The sequence below is a fragment of the Pinus tabuliformis genome, chromosome 9, assembly GCF_031772625.1.
Source record: "Pinus tabuliformis cultivar Carrire ecotype Pingquan chromosome 9, CPIR1, whole genome shotgun sequence".
Lineage (NCBI taxonomy): Eukaryota > Viridiplantae > Streptophyta > Pinopsida > Pinales > Pinaceae > Pinus > Pinus tabuliformis.
The window spans coordinates 635,809,696-635,834,185 of NC_142307.1; the positions used below are offsets into that span (position 1 = coordinate 635,809,696).

A 24,490-nucleotide genomic window follows, 5' to 3' on the forward strand; every position below is an offset into this window, starting at 1 on the left:
TGGGATGACCTAATTCTATTAGATAAATATTCATAAAAAGAAATAGAAAGGGCTTGGAATGATAAGGTCATCTAGGTACACCTTTGTAGCAAATTGAAAATATGGTTTGATGGTAGTGAGAGAATATGGCTTGATGGTAGAATACTGGTACTATCATTGATCAATTCCCTTACCAACATTGGGCCATCGAAACATAGGAACCCTCTAGTCACCTCAAATAATTGATATGCCCAAACTCCCACGGGTTTGATCATGAAAGACAAGTGCTTGATGTTAACACCACCAAATGTCACCAACATAAGCTTAATGGGACTCGCTCATATCTCAAACTAGCAAGCCAATGGTTGCTACGAAAAAATACTAATAAGGAGGGCCTAAATGGCTATAATGGTGATTATATCCAGGGCAAACCATCCGTAATACTCGATGGGAATGCACCAAGATAACAGCAACTCTAGTTCAACAACCCGATATGGAATGGAATTTTTATGGTTGCTTTAAAAATATTAACGAAGATCTATATAATAGAGCCAGGCCCAAAAACGGAAAAATGAACATAACAAACATCTATGAATTTGTCCTTCACCACGTGGTTAAAAACAAAAAAAACAAACATCTATGAATTTACTATGATGAACCATATAAGGAAGCCACATTGATTGATGAAGCCTTCGTGAAGCGGCTCGCTCCATAATCCATGGTGAGAGAATCTATTAAGCACTTAATAAAATAATATATTAATAACAAACCAACCAATCATTATTGAAATGGACATGTATGGGAAAGTTGATGTTTAGAAAGTAGTGTCTCTATATACATTGAAAACTAAGCATTTAGAGATTTTAAATAATAAATAATAAATATGTTTAAATGGATAGAGATTTTAAATAATAAATAATAAATATGTTTAAATGGATAAACATTTTGAGAATTCCTTGAAACATTACACTTAGTTTGGGCCAAGCATCCATTTTTCCTTGTAATAAAGTTTCGTTAAGTCAATTATCTTTGTGCTTCTTAAGTCTCAACCGCCCATGGCCAATCTCTCAAGTTCTCTTAATTTTATAAGCTCTTTACGATAATGTGTATGGCATATTAAGGTAATTAATTGTTTCTTCAAAATCATATCACTTTTTAGATCACTATATCTTCCTCCAAAACAACAAAAAGGTAAATGTTGTTAACCACCCTGGAATGGAGATATTGGCATATTAAGGTAATTAATATTTTGTTCAAAACCATATCAACCTTTTAGACCACTATATCTTCCTTTACATCAACAAAATGGTAAATGGAGTCAAATGCCCTATTGACATCTTTGAGATTGTAAGAGTCCACCCTGAACCTCACCATGTCTTGAAGCCTCTATAAGAGACCCAACTCTAGAAGGGTCAGTCCAGAAATTACCGAATCAAAATATTGAAAATGGCTAAAAGAGAAAAGTCAGTCAAAGTATGAAATCAAAATATTGAAAAAGACTAAAAAAGTGACCTAATTAAGAAAGCATTATTGTAAAATGCATCTTTGCATATTAAATATGAAAATGGTAACATCTGTGAATTTCTCTGCCCTAATAGTAGGCTAGCCTGGGGATGATTTATTTTCAAGGAAGAAGAACTCAGACTTTTGTCACAACAACCTTGCAATAAGGGATGTCAGCTCAGCCCTATTATTTCTGTTTTCAGAAAGAAGAGGGACACAATGCACCAAGGGAACTATGCTACAGTAGTCCAGTTCTAACAGGAGTAGAGGTCATGTGATGTCTAATTTCAAGCTTTCACCCCTGATATTCTGCAGTGGATCTAACAAAAGCAATAACAAAAAAAACCTGCTAAACCTGGCCAGTGCATAGAGAATTACATACATTTATATCATTAATCAATAAGAGATTCTATCTAAACAAACAGTTGATCATATATGACATTTGAATTTGTGCTTCTTAGGTGTGGAACACAGCAAGACGTTTTTAGAAGATTTAGAATTTAGGGAAAACTTAGACTACACATCCCACATGGTGTTCTGTGTACACATCGTACGTAAACAAATACCATGCATGCCTAGCAATGTGTGTATATATGTACACCACTCAAATCAAAAACATCAATAACATCAAAGATTAAAAGAAAATATAATCAAAGAAAAGCCACAGAATCATGACGCTGTAAGTCACAAAAAGAAACTTCTTCACTACAAAGAAAGAAATAATACTAAGCTACACAACCAGAATTGCTTAGTAAAATTTGCAAAGGATGCAAAAGGAAAAAAAATATTGCAAAAATTATGGCAAGCCTGCATGATCTGCATAGTGAAACAGGATGATGGACACAACACAAACCCCTTGAGAAGAAAGAACCTGCATAAATCTGTAGAAACACAAGCCATTGAAGATGAAAAAAAAAAATTACTTCCTCCTAAATTGCCTAGGCCCTAATGTATGAACCCATTAGAAACAAATAAACAATTTTTTGTAGTTAGGACTCTCTACAAGACATCTTGACCGATGAAAATCAAAATGAACTAGCAAACTTCATAACTCTACTCAATCGCAAGCATGAAGGTTGAAAACTTCAATAATTTTGGTTATTTTTTTATTAGATTCCGATTCTAAGAAAGAGTGAGTGTCAATCAACAAAGAATCATATACAGAACAAACGGCCAAGTCACAAGAATTGAAAGTTCTATTCAAATTTCTTAGAAGTATAGTTCTCTTCAATGCCCATGGAACTAAAGAAGATAAAAGAATATCACTGCATCGAGCATTTGCATTGACATTATACTTTCTCCTAGACTGCCTAAAGTACAAAACCATCAGAAACAAATAAACAAAAATATGTAATTATAACTCCCTAAAAGATATTTTGACCCATGAGAATCAAAATGACCTAGCAAATTTCATAACTCTACTCAATCACAAGCATGATATTTTTAGCCAAATTTTCCTTTGACTCCCGATTAAAATCTATGTAAATTCAATTCTAGATTCTGATTCTAAGAAAAGAGGTTCCAAGAAAGGATTTGATTCCCGGTTGAATTCTAAGTAAATTCAACCCTTGATTCCGATTCCAAGAAAGAGGTTCTCAAAGAGGAAATATATATATATATATAGAGAGAGAGAGAGATCCAATGGTGAGCAGTAAGGAATTTATTTTCCACTAATGGGCGGGTTCAATTCCCATTAGGACTTTTCCTGGAATCATGAGGTCACCTCGAGGTAGTGATCAAATGTGTGGCTGCACCTAGAAGAATTTTATTGAATGGTTTCATGACCCATGCACACATTAGTGGATCAAAGGTGACAACCATTTCCTTCAATATTAATTAAGTCCAATGGGTTACCTCAATTAGTTTAAATGGACTGTTTGAAGGTGGAGTTTGCCATGAGATCTCTGGTTCAAGTCCTGTTGAGTCTTGAGTCTGATTGGGTCCTGGTGGGTTACCAGCTTCCATTGTGGCTGGCAGTTGAGCTGTCCTCCATCTGGATATTCCAAGGGAAGAAGGGGGAGGGGTGGGTCCCCAAGGTTTTTTGGGGGGATTACACACACATCATCCATCTGGATATTCCAAGGAAGAGAGGGGGATCCCCAGAGGTTTTTTTGGGGGGAAAAATAAAAATAAAAATATATAGATATACGTGTGTGTGTAGAGAGAGAGAGATGCCCCTCCAACAGCAAAGAATCATATATAGAACAAAAAACCAATCACCAGAATCTAAAGTTCTATTCATATTTCATAAAAGCATGGTTCTGTTCAATGCCCATGAAACTACAGACAATAAGAGAGTATCACTGCATTGAGCATTTGTAGTTACGTAAGAATAACACAAATCTAGGGGTTGTTTTCCTACATCGTAGGAGACCCCAGAACCTACGGATATCATGTATATGTTCATATTTTATCACCTCCTGTGGGGAGGAGATCTGTAAGTGCAGTTAGAAAATTGCTGTAATAGCTCGCAATGAGAGCAAAACAGTGCCTTTAGAGCCCTCTTGTTGGCTCAAGAACACAACAGAACTTTAGAGCCCTCTTGTTGGCTCAAGAACACAACAGAATGTAAACTTTTTATGGCTGTAATAAAAAGTTTTGCTTTTTTCTCCGGAAAAAAAAGAATAACACAAATCTTTATTTTTTTCAAGGGAAAGAATTGAAAGTAAAAGATTAGATGATTGATTTTACAGCGGATACAATAAAAGACTTATGTTTTGGGCTGTTTAATTGCTTGTATAATGGAGAGACAAGGTGCCCAAAGGGAATTTGTAATTGCCTGCGGAGCATAATAATTGACCTTTAGTTTCAAGTAAACAAGACTATTGTGGAAGGCCATCTCGTGTTCAAGGATATGCTCTGACCTTCAGTCCTAATGATTCAAAATTGTTCCTTCGTGCAGTCCTTGGTCTGCAAAATTTTCTGAACTCCTCATCAGAACTAGAAGATGCTGATTGATCCAGCTCAGAAGAGAATTTGGACTTCTTACATTCTGATCCATTAATCTGTCGATGACCTACTGTATCATCTTCACTAACCAATTCAAATATATTGCTGGAGATTTTTGCATTTGAACTTGTACAATCAGGTTGAGTTTCCTCTTTATCATGATCATTGTCATCCTCCTTGTCAGCATTGGAAATGTCAAGCATCTGTCTTACTATTGGAATCACAGCTGACTTAGATGCTGAATGCTCCAGATCATGTTCGAAAATCCCAACATGACTATCAGAACCGCTGATACCATTAACCTTTACAGCAAAATCCTTTGCAAGATGATCCAGAAAATCAGTACTGTACTTTCCAAAACCGTCAGCATCATTGTAGAAAGATTGTAAGTGATCACGCAATGGATCATACTGAATATCTGATGGTGACATACCAAGAAGTCTAGCATCAGCTGAGGTAGGATCCACTGAATTCTCTATTAAAATATATAGTCCACTCTCTGTGGGGTGTTGGCAAACAAAATCATACATGTCATCCAGGAAAGTCAAAATCGATGCCAGATATGACTTTCTAGAAATCTTATAACCATGCCTGGAAAGAGTTGTTACAAGTGATTTGCCATCGAAATCAGAATACCATCCTTCAATTAGTTGGTCCCAAATGCCACCAGGATTCTTTAGTAAAGACCAATATAGGACTTGACGAATCCCAGACTTCACAACTGAAAGGATCCTACTGTTTTTATTAGTTCTTTTAAGAAAGACTTTACCGGATATAGAGTTTATACTGACAACCTCAGGCATTAAAGAGAGAAGTGATTTGATATCCTTATGCTCAGCTAAAATTATTGCATGCCCAATCCTCTCCTCATATATGGAAGAGAGTTGATGGCATGGAATGCCACAATTCAAATATAACGGTGAACCTAGAATCAACCGGAATTGATGCTTCAAAACTTGCAAGGATAACTCGGTACTGCTACATGTATGGTGTTCTCTTTCAAAATTAGTAGAATAAAAATGGGCTTTTGTAATATTCACTCTCTTACTCAAAGAGCAAATCTGTGGCTGCTGGCTAGCCATGGATGTTGCAGCTTCTTCGGAAAACAAATAATATGGCCAGATTTTCTCTGGTGAAAAACCATCCAAACCACAATCTGGTAAGTCCAACACGGGAAAGTCTTTACCACGCAATTTAACAACAAGTGATCCATCTTCTTGACAACCAAGGCGCACAAAATCTGACATATCTTGAAAAAGTAACCGGAGAGCTTTTGAGCAATATAGGTGGGGATTGTGTTGTTCATCTCTGAAAAATGTATCAATATCTGATATATCATCAGTCAAGTAGCCATTATTTTTCAGAACTTCCCTCAAGTTTCCAGAATAAGATTGATTAAGAGACCGCAGAAAACTGTAAACATCCATGCCATCAGGAAAACTGCTCAATAGTACAGAGAAAACAGTTTCACGCAGTCCTGTCCAAACTGTCTTCACAATGCGCTTATTCTCAACGGATGGCTGGAGGAAGACAATGCCAGGCCTCTGGTCCAGTAATAAAGTGATATTCGACCAGCAGTTCACTAGCTCCTCAATTGATGTAAAGCCTAGTTCATTTAGATTTAACTTGGTTGCAAATATTCTTTCATAGATGACCTGCAAATTGCCAACTTCTATTCCTTTTCCATAATTCCAGCATCCAAGCAACAATCTCAAACATAGCCTCACTTGAAAAATGTAGTCCTCTCCACAAGATATAGATTCTTCCCCATTTTCAGAAGTTTGTGAAGTTTCAAATCCCTCGGTCTTACTACCTTGATAAGTAACAATGCAGAAATTTACAGCATCATCATCAGATCTATCAGGAAGCAGCCCATTACTAAAACTATCAGGAGGCATTCTCGTACTAGAAATATCTGCAAGCAACCGATTGCCTAGAACAAATAAATAAAATATACCGTAGTCAAAAATAAAATTCAGTATTAGATAAGAAAAAAATGTTTGTTTTGTAGGACAAGAAACTATCTGGCATCTTTTAAATGAAACTGCATCCACTCAAAGTCATCTAAAATCTATAAAGCAAATAATATTCCCTGTACTAGTTATTCCTATAACCAGCGCACATGCATGAAAGAAACAGACATGTCGACAGACACACACTTCTATGGGTACTCAACATTTACATAGCAGCAATGGTCATAATGTTATAAACAGAAGAAAATAAAATGCTGCTAAGAAATCCTAAACTCCATTAACAAACACATTGGTGCATTATTCACAAATTGTGCTCCACTATGTGCAATTCATAAGGAAATTTATTCAACAAACAAGAAAAGCAAACTAGGGATTCTGCAGCGAATTTCAATGAATTAATTTAATTGCTAAAAAGGACAGAAGAAAACATGCCTTCTATTTTCTTTGTTGATGTCTTGGAGTAAGAACATTCTGCATTTTTTCCTGCAATTCTTCTACTTTCCCAGGTGTTACTGTCTCCAACGCCAGAAGCATTCTCATTAAAACTGATGCAATTGCTGGTGGTTCTTCCAATCAACAGTCCGTCTGTCAAGGAAGGATCCTCTGCGTCTTTACAAAGCACTATTGTTTGAGATGATTTTGAGTACCTAAGATATGCTATATCCAACATATCGCGTATCATGCACTCTGCCCTTGGGATAGAATAAGCATGGTCCTTAAGAACATCAGTCAGGGTCTTTCCAGTCTCATTATAGAACTCTTCTTCAAAATTATGGGATGTCATGCCTTGAGTATGAGACTTCAGTATATTGTACACAATTCGCCTTAATCCTGATCTTATACTGGCCACTGCTCGAAGGTTGTTTGATGACTCAACCAAGCATAGCTCACCTCGTTCATCAATTCCTTTTCTACTTACAACATGTGGCATTGCTTGGCAGAGTTCAGTCACTGACCTAAAACCAGCGGATAGAATATCCTTTCCAAATATTTTATTGTAGATATTCAGAAAGGCAGATTCACTTTGACCTCCCAGCACAAAAAGAGGATGGATCAAAACTGTACGGACTCTATACTGTATTCTAGCACGAAACTGTGGTACTGGATCTAAATACTGTTGACACTCTCCATGCAAGGAATCTCGACTCAAACTCTGGATCTCATTCAAGAAGATACTTTCAGTGTCCTTGTCATGATTAGCATCCTCCAGAGAGCACGAGGGACCAATAATTGCACATCCCCTTGTCATGAAGCTGCTGCTTTCATCTTCCACATCGCTGTCTACATCACTCGTTACGTGATCAAGATTAATGCTACCCACATCACTGTCACAGTCGTCACTGTACTCGTGACAATCTCCACCAAAGACAGAACTTTCAGATTTCTCATCAACGGAGAATTCATCACAACCACTGTTAGTACCCTCATCATCATCATCACCATGAGAGTCATTATCTTCATCATCAGCATCCTCATCAGGTAGAAGCGGATTACAATCTCTTGCTATTATTCCAGAACTGACAGTATCACCATTCCCTATGTTATTACCATCATTCTCATCATCAGTGCTGTCCCACTTGCTAATTTTTGCTTTATAATCACGTCCAACTTCAAAAGCCTCTTCATCTTCATCAATAAGCAAATGACTAGACCCTTTTGCTTCTATTGCAGCTCCTGGTTGTTGTTCCCCTTCACTCTCTTCCAAATTTTCTAAAGCAGCATTGGCTTCCGATACAGATAATTGCATTTTCAAGCATGATGTGTATGGACCTTCAGGACAAGAGTTACTCAACTCATTCTGACTCTCTTCAGTACTAAAATGTAGATCACCCACAGACAAGATATTCTTGTCTTGGGCCAAGTAGTTTGAGTGAGTGTATCTTTGTTTCAGAATGGTGTTCTGGCTCATTTCTTTCAGCTTCAAGACAACGGAAAAACTACTACCTACAAAAAATATTTATAGAGATAAACATCAAGATATGCACCCCAAGAAAAGCAAAAGATGTAATAGAATTGACACCAACCAACACTAAAAAGGACGTTCTTTCTGGAAACAAACGAAATTACGGATTTTAAGATCATTCTATCAAGGAGATTTTAAAAGTAATTAAAAAGAAAACAATATCCTGAAAGAAAAACTTCTCACCACAAGGAATTGGGCTGCTCTCTTACTGGTAGACCAGTGGACCACAAGGAATTGGGCTGCACTCTTACTGGTAGACCAGTGGACCACAAGGAATTGGGCTGCGCTCTTACTGGTAGACCAGTGGGAGTTTCACACGACTAGTCATAGGAATTGTGATTCCACTCCGACCAAAAAATGGGTGTTACCTGACAAAAATTAACACCTCTTGATCCTTTTTCAATAAAGTGTTTCTTGTGATAAATATTACTTTCCGAAACATGGAATAAATTTGTTCTTAGATCAGAAGGAACTAGCAAATACATACTCATAGATCAATCTTCAGTACAAACTCTCAAAGCACTAACGGAGTCTTTCTCTCATCAGCTAACTGTAAAATGAAGCTTCCAAAAGTTTTCAAAGTCTGCACTTTGAGAATATGTATGAAATTTGAATGGAATATGGTAAAGATCTTTCATAGACCAATATTCAGTACAAACTCTTAAAGCACTAACGAAGTCTTTCTCGCATCAGCTAACTGTAATATGAAGCTTCCTGCATTTTGAGAATCTGTATGGATGGAATATGGGAAAGATCTTTCATAGACCAATCTTCAGTACAAACTCTTAAAGCACTAACAAAGTTTTTCTTGCATCAGCTAACTGTAAAATTAAGCTTCCTAAAGTTTTCAAAGCCTGCACTTTGAGAATCTGTATGAAAGGGATATGGGAAATATCTTTAAATTTCAGAATCCACTATGAGAATCTTTCAATCATATCGAACCGGAGGATATTTTCTCTTCTCAAAATATGTGTTTGGTCTGATTTAATGCCATACATCGAAGCACTTAACAATCAATGATCTACAAAAGAAACCACATTCAATTCTCATGGACAACAGGATTTTGACTTTAAATTTGAGTTGGCAAAGATCTGGGCTGAAGCCTAGCTCTGTGTTTTAAATACCCATGTTGTCATCATGGCTTGGGAGGTCCACATAGGAGGCTTAAAAATTTAACAATCTGAAATTTAAATGAATAGTTCATAAGCTACAATACTTACTAAGATTTTGCAAATGGGGTAGGAACATATGTGGACAAGACTGTGGAGAAAAATCCATTGTTAAGTATGGATGACCAGGATGGGTTTTACAAATTAGGTACTTTGAAATTTGAGTAAATGGTTTTTATGGAACTATGCTTCTTAAGGCTTTGCAAATCTGGTAGATGGATAACAAGCTAAGCAGCCATAATTGTGGAGAAGCTCCATGGTTAAGGATGCTTGAGTCAAAGTCTCACTAGGATGGGTAACCTTCCTGGCCAGCGCTGGTTATTGGGCGCAAGTCCTGCAGGTGACACATGGACCCCTGGGAGATCAGTCATAGTGAATGGCTGGAATATTAAATGCTCCATGCAATTAATCCCAGAAAAGGATATTTCATAACTAATGTTGGACAAAGGAAACTCCCAACGATTGCAGATTTTTAGTAATTACAATGTATCTTACAATTCGGTCATCACGGTCTATCCGCTTATGACTTCTTAGTGGTCCTCGTAACCACGTGCATGTGAACATTTTACCAACGGGGTCTGTCTGTCAAAGATTTTGCTCATTGCTGCCCCAGGTCGGCAACAAGGGGATGTGATTTATGAAACCCCGTTGTGGCAACTTCAAACATTTCATGGTAAAGCCATGATTAAGTGGAGATGACTCTGGATGTATCATGGATGAACCCGATAAATAGATAGAGGATACCTGAATAGGGAAACACACCCCAAACAGCTATTCACGGCACAACCAGAAGCAAAATAACTTCACACAGATGAACATGTAGACTACCCACATATGTACGAACGCGTTTACAATGCTTTCAATAAATTCAGATACGAAGATAAATTCGAATTTTTATTAGCATCCAGAGCATCTTTACATTCCATTCATTGTATAATTCATTGTTTATATACAGACCGCTAGAAATTTAGTTCAAATGACATAAATTCAAAATCCAACCTTAAACAAGCAGGCGCTCCGTGTATGAAAAAATGATCTGAGCCTCTCGCAGTACACAATTTTGTCCGTCGAACAGGCTTACCCCATGAATCGAACTGTGAAAAAAAAATTACAAGCAAGAGAAATACAGAAATTGAGATTTTAAGAGTGGTAATCTCTATGCAAAACTGATAGAGGTACTTCCGAAATATGAAAACCGCCTGATAAACTCCGTTTGCAGACAAAATGAAAAAGTGGGTTTTGGGTTTTTATCACCTGGTGTACGAACCCGGCAAAGAATGCGTCGGTCTTATCTCCAGTTTTGACTGTAGGAATCGGCCCACACTGTTGCGCCAAATCCGAGATTAAAAGATACGGGATGCCCTCCCAAAAAAAAGGGCGATGACAAAATCGAAAGAGATTAATGGGGTCTAACCAGAACCAAAAATCAAGATGGTATTTCAGTTGCGAACGTGGAGATCCTGAAAAGCGGGCGTAGACTCAAAACCGTGTTGGGTTCATTCCCCTGGCACGGGAGATATCCCGGCCACCAAAGATCCATTTTCAATAAATATTTAATTTTTGTTGAGGCCGTTACATTTCGCCGAGTGCCAGATGACGTCATGTGTCAACGTGGCCTCGTAGTTCGTGTTCGTCGCTTTCGGTGACTGGCAGGGAATAATAGGACGTGAAGGGATGCAATGCAAGGACTTTTTATAAGAACTGGGCCCCGCCGTTCCTGTTACCTGTTTGAGAATGGGATCCTCGAGGTGGGACCCACATGCACCTACATGAAAAATAGCAAAAGTTCAAATTTAAAATCATTAATTCTAACCAGACAAGGATATGGATTTTAAATAATAAATATTGTGTCGGCAACAAATCTATTACAGTTATGTCTTTTTTTAAATTGAAAATGTGTGTCAATGAATGATAGAGATTTTAATATTCATCATACTAAAAATAGAATAGTCTATCAGACTAATATATATAGGGTTTTGAGATTTTTTGGGGATAATTACATCAAAATTTATTGGTTCCCATCATACTCGCTGGTTTGAAACGCGTAGACCAATGAATTTTGATATGATTATGGCCGAAAACATCTCTCAAAACTTTGATATGTATCACAGAAGTCTTAATTCAATAAATATATAGAGTTTTTTTCCAACTAAAAAAATTATGCTTGGAGCAAGTTTTTGTGCATATAGTTATGCTGGAGATCGGACCACACGATTTGTTGAACCAAACCTCCCCACCTAACCATAATAGTAGAAAGTAAAATAGAAATGAGTTTGGTTTTATATCGAAGGAAGATGAATTTTTTTTGTTTCATTGTGAAACAAAGTTTTGTCATTTTGAAAAGTAAAATAGAAATGAAATTGGTTTTTATGTGGAAGGAAGATGTTTTTTTGGTTTGTTTTATTGGAATACAATTTTGTTACTTTTAGTTTGAAAATGTGTACATTATTGAACAGTATTTTTTTTTGTTTGTTTTATTAGAATATAGTTTTGTTATTTTTAGTTTGAAAATGTGTACATTTTTGGCAAAGGTTCTCTATATGTGATTTACACCGAAATTCTTCTTAATAAGTAAAATGATGAGATCTTCTGAAAGAAAAAATGGAAATGAATTTATTTTTGTTGGGTTTTTAGTTGTGGAAAAAATTATCATAATTTAGTTGTCAAACCAACAATAAGACAACGGTCACTGGTTGCTATTAGAAATGTAGGTTGACTCATCACTGTTATTTAAAAAAAAACTTGTAAGGGGGAAGGATTTCAATCTTGCAAGATACTTTTGGATTTTAAGCCATTAATTTGTCTAAAGAAGATGAACCCTTATCCAAATAAACATCGTTTAAACCATCGGCCAAACCTAAAATGGTTTTTATGTTAAAGGGAGATCATTTTTTATTTTCTTTTATTGTGAAAAACAATTTTGTTATTTTTATTTTGAAAATGTGTATATAATGGAAAACTAAAGCGGAAATAAATTTGGTTATTATGCTTAAGAGAGATGATTTTTTAATAATTAGTATTAAGTTTTAGTATTAAATAAAAAATAAAAAATTCTAAAACAAAAAATAAATAACTATGTTAAAATAAAAATAAATGATATTTAAATTAATTTTTTCATAAAAGTGGAAAACTTATTATAATTTTGTTGTCAAATCTCTGATGTGACAATTATTACTAGCTACTATGTGCAAATGTAAGTTGATTCATCACTATTATTCAATGAAAATCAGGAACCTGAAATTAAAATTATTGACTAGTAGTTTATAAAGACTTTTAGTCTTGCCAAATACCTCTAAATCTTAGATCGTTAACCTAGTTCCTTACTTCCAAGAAAAACAAACTCTTAACAAAATAACAACAATTTTAAAACATACTCCAAACCCAAATAATATCTAAATTAATTAATAAAATTCTAAATTAATTATATATAATCTAAATTAATTAAAATAAAATTTTAATAACACACAACTAAATGGCCACTTTGCTTTTAAACCAAACATTTCTGATTATTTTAAAATCCATCCCATCCAAGTCTATGTATTACATAGAAAGACGTGATTGACTAGATGTTCATATCTAATCATTGCATATTTGGAACCTCGGTCTCCTTGATGTTTAAGGCACGCAATCTCTGCGTGAAGATAACGTCATATGGAGATGAAAAATATTTTAATTGTTTTATAAGATGTAAAGGTTAAAATATGATATGTGATATTAAATGTTATCATAGAGCATATAATGGTTATTGGACAATTTGGTGTAAGGGTGTACAAATTAACATGGGTTTATTTTTTTTATTTAATTTAATTTCGTTTTTTATTTAATTTTATTTAAAATTTTGATAGATATTTTTAATTATGGTAAATATATTTTAAAAAATAAAAAATTATAATTTTGTTTAAAATTATATTACTAAATTTTAATGGAAAAAATAAAATAGGTAAAATGTGTAATAGTTAAATTGAATCTATTTATACCATTTTATTTTTCAAATTAATTTTTCTTTTTGTTGAAAGTGAAAATTTTAAAATTTTTATTATACAATTTTATAAACCAAAGTTTTGTCAATTTTAATAATACCATTCAAATTATCAATTAAAAAAAAAAAACAAATGAAACTTTAATTTATCAAAAATTAAATTTTACTAAATAAAAAATTCAAATTAATTAAAAAAAATCAAAACAAATGAAATTTTAATTCACCAAAAATTAAAATTTACTAAAAAATAATTGTAATTTGAATATTTCATAATTAATTTAGATGTAGTTTAATTAATAGATAAAATGGTTTTTTTTACATGTTCATACAATTAAACCAAATTATGATTTCTTATCATTTTTTGTTATTTAAAATATATATTTTAAATATATAAACGAATTTAAATAGATTACATTAAGCTTAATTGGCTTGAGAAATCTTAACCCAACAGCATCTAAGTCATCAAAATCATGCTGGGATAGCACGCGGCTTAGGCCACACCAGCTCTTAATAAGACTGGATTTTTTCCCACGAAGTTTCGAACCAGTGACCTTCACATCACAGAGTGACTTAACATTACACCCCAACACCATCTTTTCCATGATGTGAAGGTCACTGGTTCAAAACTTAGTGGGGAAAAATCCTCATATTAAACGCTGGTGTGACCCAAGACGGGTGCGATCGCGAGTGATTTTAATGATTTACATGCTGCTGGGTCATGGTTTTTCAAGCTACAAATTAAGACTAATGTAATCTATGATGAACTCAAAAAGCTTACCAAACCAAAAAACAAATTTAAATATATTTTAAAATATATAAATAAATTTAAAACTTCAAAAATTGTCAAATTTTTGAATTTTATGATCTGTATGGTAAATAAAAATATTTTTCAGATTAATCACATCATTAAAATTTAATCAACATTTTAAACCATTTAATATAATATATCCTCGAAATATTCTCATTTACTTTTAAAAAATTATTAATACACTTTAACTTTATAAATTAAATAACTTAAATTTATAATTAAAAATCTCACCGACTATTTAACAAAATTTACCAAATAACAACCTTTCTTTAAATAACGATATTAATTAAAAACAATATAATCGACCCCAATCAGTGGTATATACACTGCCCAAAATATTATGAGTTTCTTATCGGATACTTTTATTTATTCACTTTGGCACGGTATTGATGAGTTTCCTACACGTGCTTAGCACTTAGTTTTTTAATTGAAGTGAGAACATGTGATATGATATATTAATTTATTATGTAGAATGATAATTATATTATGTGGTTTTCTGGATTGGTCCATAAAACATACTACAGCATTAAAATTATAATCAATTTGACTTTTCCTAAAGTCCTAAAAAATTATAGAGACAACACCCAGTCGTTTAGTATAATTACTTTCCAACAAAATTTAAACATGACATGAATACAAAATTTGTATTCAGAATAAAATATAAATTTGTTAAGAGATACTCTATGTATTTATTATTAATAAAGAGAGTTGCTTTAGTGTGTTTTTTTAGATTTTTTTAGTGAAATTGGTGGAAAATTTTGATTTGTGTTATTTAAACTAATTTCTGAGTTTTAAAATACATATACCTAAATATTTATATGTAAGAGAAAAATATGACGTAAATATTTATATATAAAAAGAAAATATGAGATAAATATTTATATATGAGAGAAAAATATAGATTTGGAAAAGTTTTATCACAATGTATTACAAATTTTTTACAATGATGATCAGAACATATGCATAACTTTAAGTAAATATTTATATATGAAAGAGAAACATGAAAAGAAAAATTGATAATTTTGGAGAAAATAGGTTATAAAAGATTTAAATGAAAAGATGTATGGATATTAGATTTTATTACACTATAGTTATTAGTGTATAACTTATTGAATTTTTTGTTTGATCTTTCATTTGTTTGTGGTTTATTATTTATTTTTAATATTTTAATCTTGATTTAATTTTTTTTGGTAATGATTACATGTGTACAATAGTAGTTTTATTTATAGCTAGGTTTTTTTAGCATTTTATGAGAGTTCGTTTTTTTTATATATAGTTTTTTTTAGCATTTTATGAGAGTTAGTTTTATTTATATATAGTTGTTTTTAGCATTTTATGAGAGTTAGTTTTATTTATATATAGTTTTTTTTTAGTATTTTATGAGAGTTGTGTAATGATGGCAAGAGCAATTTTTTCATAATATAATGTCATGTGGTATAGTTATTATAATAAAAATATTGCGCAATAAAAATTATGTCATGTGGTATAATAGAAATTTTCAGCCATAACTTTTTGATTACAATAATCATAGCATGATTCTTAGAATTTGGTATGTTTGCAATTAAATTATATATATATATAAGTTAAATCAAAATCAAAATTAAATTAAAAACCAAATTATTTACAAAATAATTTTTTCCAGCTTTTCCATTTTTAGAGAAGATATCTTCTCATGGCCCAACATCATTGATAAAGACATTTGTTTTCTATAGGCAAATATGATTCATTGAAATTTTAAAATGTTACAAAAAGGGTAGTATCATTCCTAGTTTATCCATCTATCCATCAACAAATCTTAATTGTTTTTTATTTTAATTTAGCTATATTTAAACTAAGTAGCAGGTACTAGCTACTATGAAGCATTTTTGTTATATTCGTGTGTGGATTCTTGTATGTGTATTTAATGTTAATGAATTATAATCATGTGAATATAATTTTTTATTGTTTTCACGTGGATTGTTTTTGTGTTATAGGGTTTTGATATAAATTTATTATTGTTAATATATATATTAAATAAACACTAAAAACAATATTTTTCACTATTTATAATTGTTTTTTCTTGAGAACGAGTGGAGTATCCATTTGAAATATTTTCTCTATTTTTAAACATCTAAATTATATACAATTTTATTTTTATGTTTTAAGTTATGGGGAGATTTGCATTACTCTAACCAAAAACAAAGAATGCCTAACTTGTAGCTAACCAAACTAATAGTTCAAATATGTTGCTTTAGGCCATATAACTCATCCAAAATCAATAGCACTAGTATACAATATGAAAATTATCATATAAATAAGAAAGTAACTAGAATAACTAAACCTATGTCTATTTTGTGTTGTAGTATTATTGCTCAACAAAAAAGAAACAAAAACAAACATCTTAAACATTCATGATATGGGAGATTGCACCTATATTAGATTAGGACCAACAATGTCCTCGGAGTTAGTGAAGTTCATATCAATAAGTTTTTAGCCATGATAGAAACTTTACTGTCCAATTTCTTCATTTGAAGCTACAATGCATTAATGCTAAGAAGAATTTCTTGTCATGCTTCATATCTTTCAACTAACATCTTGCTCATGATAGCCTTGATTTTCCAATAGAAATAAATGGTCTGAAAATATCTTGTGTGCCCAGTACGAGTGTTCGTTGTATCTGGGACCTAGTCTCCCACATTTTCTTCTATCTCCGCATAAGAAATGAATTAGTGCTCCAGTTGAGCCTCATGCTTTGCATTGTAAATTTCCCTATGTGTTGATGGAGGAGTGTTCTCCCAATAATTCGTTGCGTACATCTCATCTCCCAATTGATTCCTTGAGTAAGGTTGTTGCCTTTTACATCTATAGCCTCGATGACCAAAAGAGTAGCCTAAGAGAAGGGGATATCAATAGAAAGGTGGGGGATGAATAGAATAGGAATCGAAAGGGTGAGGGGGCACAAGTTCAACCACACATGGAGAGGAGTCAACAAGTCCATAACAACGAGGTGACAAGGAGAGTCTATATAAGAGTGGAGAGGTTAGCAGAAATCTATGAGGATCCAAGAAAGAAAATGAGGGAGCGTGAAGGAAGGGGTCTCTTCCAACCTTTCTTCTAGAGGAACCCCTACACAATGAGAGACAATAGCAGAAACTATAAGAGAAAGGAAACAAAATGAGAACCGTAAATGAGGAAACATACTAGAGAGTTGTAGTTTCTAAAGCCAACAAATTTAGAACCCATGGCCATTAACATTGTGGTTGAGCCACTCAAAGGTGTTGATGTGCAATTATGCTTTTGAGAGGGAGGAAACAACCAAAACTCATATTTGAACTATCTTGAGTGAGGAGAGATGAACATAAGTATGTGCATGTGCCAAAACATCCATGAAACACCAAGTGTGAGGATCATATACTTGTGGGAGGTGGTAAGAAATGGGTCATTAACAAATATGTCTAGGTTGTCATTAAGAAGCACCCAATGTGGGGGGTCTAAATTATACATAGTTATTTTAAATTAGACTTTCTTATATTTTCCAAAAAAAATTGATGAACCAAGTGAGGAAAGAAGTACCTTATCACCTCCCCACTAAGTTCTCTCATCTTCCATGGATGGAGGTAGTGATAACCATTAGTCAAAACATTGGCTTGTATGTAATTCCTCTCTTTCAACCTTTGAATCGTAATAGTTCAAATCGTGTATTATTTGAATGATCAGGGGATATGATAAGAGTCAAGCAACATGGGTTGAGTTAAATGATCCCATGTCTGAATAATGTAAAATACATTGTAGATATTGATAGTATGGATCTTAAGGCTAAGGCCTAACTAGTGAGAGTGTATGAGTCATGGGAATGGTGGTATAGTTTTTGGTTTTTCCCATGGAATGCTTATATTTGTAAAAACATGAATAAAAGGGAATACATAATTAAATGCAAAATCCACTAAAATATTGCTTGAGAAGAAAAAGCATGTGCATAGACGAGTTGAATTGATACTTTTCCTATGAGGTATAACCTCCCTTGCCCATGCTTCCTTGGAAAACTCTCAAATCAATGTTTCACTTATGTTTGTGCAACTACATCTTGTCATACCCTTATGAGTGAAGGAGAGCTCATGTAAAGAAAGGGTCCCTTCTTTCCTTACATGATCATTTTTCAATTGAGCATTCCTCTCCCACTTGAATTTTCCTTTATCTGAAGAAGCTTGTGTGAATCCATAGTTGTTATGCTTACAGATAGAAAGAATCCCACAACTCCATGAAATAAGAGCTCATGGAAGTTATAGACTTGATATTGAGAATTTGAAGAGGAAATAGGTTGGATTTTAGGGAAAAACCATGATTGGCATGTCCATAATAAGTGTAACAAACACCTCAAACTCAAAACCTTATCAATGTTACTCATGGATTATTTTCCCCAAGTGTTTATCCTTTGAGTCATTTGAACTAAGGAACTAGTGGTCTTGGATCTACCTATCTACACAAGAAGTCAAGGCAAGAAGATCCTTAAGGGGATATGGAGTAGAGTAAGGGAATATCTTCCTTCTATGATGAAGGAGAAGAGAGTGATATGGTGGATTGATGGTTAGATGAGGAATTTATGTGCTCAAGAGTGAACAAATTAGCTTGTCATGCGAGAAACGGTTCAGCTAAGGGCACCCCTTGGGATAGTTTAATTCCCCCAAAATGGGCTTCCATCCTCAACCCCTCCCCACCAGGTTTGAACTTGAGACCTGGTGGGGAGTAAACCCCACTCAAACCAACTAGTTTGCACCTTATAGTTGGCTATTATTTATTATTGATAAAGGTGGAATTTGACCTCACGTTTAGTTGATTAAAAAAGGGATTTGGATTTGATGTTTTTGTAGGTTTTAAACCTGTACAGAAATTACCTACATACGAATTCTAAAAACAGAAAATAAACAATGCCAAGAGCATAAAACATAAAACAGATATACACAAAGATTTTCCCCTGGATCCCAAAATCAGGACTACCAGATTGATTTTTCATTATATTCCTTTCAATGTTACAATACATATATATACATGCCAAAGCATCCATTAACCCCAATCCATTAACCCTGGATTAGAACATAATTGTAGTTCCCTTAACCGGATCTACAAAATACCATGGGCATAAAACCATCATGCCCAAAACCATGTGTGAAATCCATGCACAAAACCATAGGTAGGTCTGTCCACCTAATATAAGGTCCAAAAAAATTTCTTGAGGCGTTGCCCCAGATCCCGTGCAAGGGAGCTACCTCCCCCTTGCAAACACCCCGACAGGGGGGGGCTATCGCCCCCCTATGACCCCCCCACTGCGCCCGATGCAACAAAGGGGGAGCTTCCCCCCCCCCTCTAACCCCTCGGATTTGCACATGGGGCTACTCATGGAAAGAATTTAACACACACCCAACATTCTCCCACTTGTTGTTTTCTTTCCAAAGGGGGCCACAAAAGAGCTTAGTCATTGGTCCAGCCCTGCAATGCCCATTGTTTCTCTACACCAAGAAAACTTCTCAGTGCTCATAGACTTCGTCAATGCATTTGCAGTGTTCTTCAAAGTGTCCATCTTTACTAGCAACACCCTTTTTTTCTCAACCACATCCCTCACAAAGTGATGTTGAACATCAATGTGCTTTGTATTTGAATGATAAGCAAGGTTCTTTGCCAAGAAAATTTCACTTTGGCTATCACAGTCTATCCTTATAGTTCAAGTGTACTAACCCCATACTTGAACACAATCTTTGCAACCAAACTGCTTCCTTGCTTGCATGAGTGGTTGCGACGTATTCTGCCTCTATAGTTTAAAGTACCACTACAGACTGTCTCTTGCTCATCCAACTGATTGCACCTCCAAATAGGTTAAACACATACCCACTTGTAGATATTATTTGATCCATATCTCTAGGCCAGTCTGCATCAACAAAGCCACAGATGTCCAAAACTCTATCCAATCTCAGTCTTCCTTGGTAGCATAGACCATAATCACTAGTGCCATGCAAATAGCTGAAAACCCGCTTCACTGTTGTCCAATGCTCCTTCCCTGGTGTTGACATAAACATGCTCATTACTCCCACTGCATGTGCAATGTTTGGTCTAGTATAGACCATTGTATACATCAAGCTATCGACTGCACTTGCATATGGAACATGTGACATGTCCCCTTCCTCTTCTTGTGTCTTGTGACACTGTTCATAAGATAATTTTACACCTACAGGAATAGGAACCTTCACTGGTTTACTATCCTGCATATTAAACCTGTGCAATATTTTCTCGACATACTTCCTATGATTTAACCAAAACTTCCTCTTTTCCCAATCTCGTTTAATTTCCATGCCCAAAATATAATTTGCAACACCAAGATATTTCATGCCGAATTTGGAGGAAAATTGGGTCTTTAATTCCTAGATTATTTCTTTGTTATTTCCAATCAACAACATATCATCCACATACAAGACCAAATAAATATCATGGTCATCAATTAATTTAAAATACACACAGTGATCTGCTTTTCTTCTGGTGAAACCAAGTCCCTGTATATATGTATCAGATTTCTGATACCACATCCTTGGGGATTGTTTTAACGCATACAGAGACTTTTTTAACATGCATACCAAATCTTTCTTACCATTTACCACAAAGCCTTCAGGTTGCTTCATGTATATCTCTTCTTCCAGATCCTTGTGAAGAAATGTTTTCTTCACATCCATCTGTTCTACATCAAAATCAAAAGCAGCAACAATAGATAAAAGTAATCTAATAGAAGCTACCTTGGCAATAGGAGTAAATATCACCAAAATAAATTCTCGACACCTGGGAATAACCTTTTGCTACCAACCGAGATCTGTATTTCTCCACCTTGCCTTCTTGATTCATCTTCTTCTTAAACACCCATTTTCTTCCAATGGATTTCTTTCCAGCTAACAACTCCACTAGATCCCAAGTCTCATTTTTGTCCAAAGATTCCATTTCATTAACCATGGCCTCTTTCCAGAGTTTTCCACCCTCTGAATCTACTACCTCCCTGACAGTTATGGGATCATCATTAGTAATAAATAAAGTAAAATTTAAACAGAAAGCAGCTAGACTATACCTTTCTAGTTGCCTTCTTTCTCAAACTAATCTTCTCACAGTTGGGGTTTGTGGCTCTTCATCTTTTGATTCCTCTTATATTTTAGAGTCTGATTCTTCCTCCTTTAGCTCAAACTCTATCTTCTCAGATTCCTTTGGTAGGAATTCATGTTTAATAACATATTTGACCTCTCTAAACACTACACCGTGGTTGCACACAACCTTCCTTGTGTCTAGGTTCCAAATTTTATAACCTTTTAAACCATCCTTATACCCAATAAATATGCACCTTTCAGATTTACTATCCAACTTGGTTCTTTTCTCCTTTGGAACATGTACATATGCATCACAGCCAAATACCCTCAAATGTGAAAGAGAGGGTTTCTTACCAGTCCATACCTCTTGTGGAGTCTTATCCTCCAACGTTGATGAAGGTGATCTATTAACCAGGTAAAATGCAGTCTCCACCGCCTCTACCCAAAATTCTTGTCCTAACTCGACACCACTGAGCATGCTTCTTGCTTTTTCCATCAACATGTTGTTCATTCTTTTTGCAACTCTTTTTTGCTGAGGTGTGTATGGAGTGTTTTTCTACCGTGCTATACCATGTTTCTTACAGAACTCTTCAAAATCATTGTTTCATAACTCTCCACCATTATCTGTCTTCAGCACCTTTATCTTCTTCTCTGTCTAGTTTTCCACCAGAGCCTTAGATTCTTTAAACCTGTCAAAGACTTCAGATTTCTTCCTAAGGAAATATATCCATGTATTCCTTGAGAATTCATCTATAAATGATACATAGTACATAGACTTACCCAATGATGGAATGACACAGGTCCAAACACATCACTGTGCACAAGCTCTAATATCTCTTTTGCCCTCTTAGCAACAGAGGGGAAACTCACTCGATTTTGCTTCCCATATACACAATGTTCATAGAAATCAAATTCCAGAGAGAAATTAGACATACTTTCTACCATACCATTACCATGAAGTATTCGAAGGCCCTTCTCTCCAACATGTCCAAGCCTTTGATTCCATCGCATGGTCTTTTCTCTAGAGACCACTAGATTTACAATGTGATTAATCTGAAAGACTTATATCTACCACTAGAATTTCTGCTCCACTTTCAGTAACCACAAAACTATTGCACACGTCAATAACAGTGCTACCCAGAAGCTTGTACATAGTTCCAATCCGAACTCATCGCATCAATATTAGTGCTCCTTGAACCATCTTGTAGGTATCTTTCTCGAACATTATTTTTACACCTGCATCATTCATCTTGCTTACAGAAATCAGATTTCTGGCCAATGAAAGGATATGCAAACACCCAAAAGTGTTCTGATCCTTCCACCTTGCAACTTCAACTTGAATTTTTTGTGTCTTATGATTCTAGCCTTCCTGCCATCCCCTAAGAAGACATCACCAACATCATATATCTCATACTTGCAGAACCACTCCCTATGAGGAGTGAAGTGAAAGTATGCACCTGAGTCAATCAACCATGCCTCATGATCTACATGTGCACTTGAAGAAGAAGCCAAGTACACATCCCCACCTTCATCTGAGGTGGCTTTTGCCTCTACAAAAGGAGCATCATCAAATCCATTTCATTTCTCAAGAGCTTTAGATCTATAGTCCTTTTTGAAGTTCCCTTCCTTTTCACATTTCTAGCACACCTTTACAGGTTTTCCTGGAGATTTATATCTCCCTCTAGATTTAGATCTCCCACTCGAGGACTTATTTTTGTTTCTGTTCTAGGACCATCCTCGTACAGACAAGGCATCTCCATTATGGCCCTCCATATTTTTCTATCTCATCTCCTCCGACATAAAGGATGTGACTATTTCATCAAAATGCAAGGTAGTTGTATTATTACCTATTTCAACAACCAGACTATCCCACGAATCTAGTAGAGAGCACAACATATTGATGTGCTTATCTTCATCTAAAATTTTAATATCAACAGATAAAAACTAGCTTACTATAGTATTAAAAGCATTCAAATGCTTTATCACCGAGTCTCCATCCTTCATCCTCATGTTATACAATTTTTTCCGTAGGAAACGTTTATTCTCCGGAGACGTAGATTGGTACAAAGTCCCTAACTTGTCCCACAAAAGCTTTGTTGAAGCTTCCCCTAATACATTCAATAATACTGAATCTGAGATACACAATCATATTGTGCTATTTTCCTTCTAATCCAACTTCTTCCAGTCTTCATTGGACATTATCATTGGTTTAGTCCCCAGATCTACTGCAATCCACTGATCTTTATCCACTAGCATATCCTCCATCATGATTTTCCACAACTCAAAACTCTGACCATTAAATTTCTCAATCTCTATCTTCCCATTGCTCATCATATTCTTTCACTGCAAGAATCGATCCCGAAGATCTCCCACTGAAGAGGGTCTACCACAGGCTTGAGCAAAACCCCTTAGCAGCAAAGGCATCCCCTTGAAGCCGAAACAACTCTTATACCAAATGTAGGTTTTAAACCTGTACAGAAATTACCTACATATGAATTATAAAAACAGAAAATAAACAATGATGAGAGCATCAAACATAAACACAAATATACACAAAGATTTTCCCCTGGATCCCAAAATCGGGACTACCATATTGATTTTTCATTATATTCCTTTAAATGTTACAATACATATATATACATGCCAAAGAATCCATAAACCCCAATCCATTAACCATGTATTAGAACATAACCATAGTTTCATTGACTGGATCTACAAAATACCATGGGCAAAAAACCATCATGCCAAAAACCATGTGCGAAATCCATGCACAAAACCATAGCACGGTCGGTCCACCTAATATAAGGTCCAAAAAAAAAAATTCAAGAGGCATTGCCCCAGATCCCGTGCAGGGGGGCTACCGGCCCCCCATGACCCCCCTGTTGTGCTCACTGCAACGGGTGGGGCTGGACGTCACCCCTCTAACCCCCTAGCTTCGCGTGTGGGGCTACTCGTGGAAAGAATATAATGCACACCCAATAATTTTGATAGCCAAGGAAGGGGAAGAGATACATGACATAATAACTGCAAGGATTCAATGATATTTACTCCAAGAACATTTACTAATCAAACTAAT

General features: G+C 34.8%; 1 protein-coding gene across 1 annotated transcript; it reads right to left on the reverse strand.

Moving 5' to 3' along the window:
- Window positions 1-4,097: 4,097 nt before the first annotated feature.
- Window positions 4,098-10,770, reverse strand: LOC149150235 (uncharacterized). Its single transcript, XM_089438096.1, has 3 exons — window positions 10,536-10,770; window positions 6,837-8,341; window positions 4,098-6,364 (listed from the first exon to the last, which is right to left on the reverse strand). Exons 2-3 carry the CDS (start codon window positions 8,311-8,313, stop codon window positions 4,329-4,331), a joined length of 3,513 nt encoding a protein of 1,170 aa, XP_089294222.1. The 5' UTR covers window positions 8,314-8,341; window positions 10,536-10,770; the 3' UTR covers window positions 4,098-4,328.
- Window positions 10,771-24,490: the final 13,720 nt, after the last annotated feature.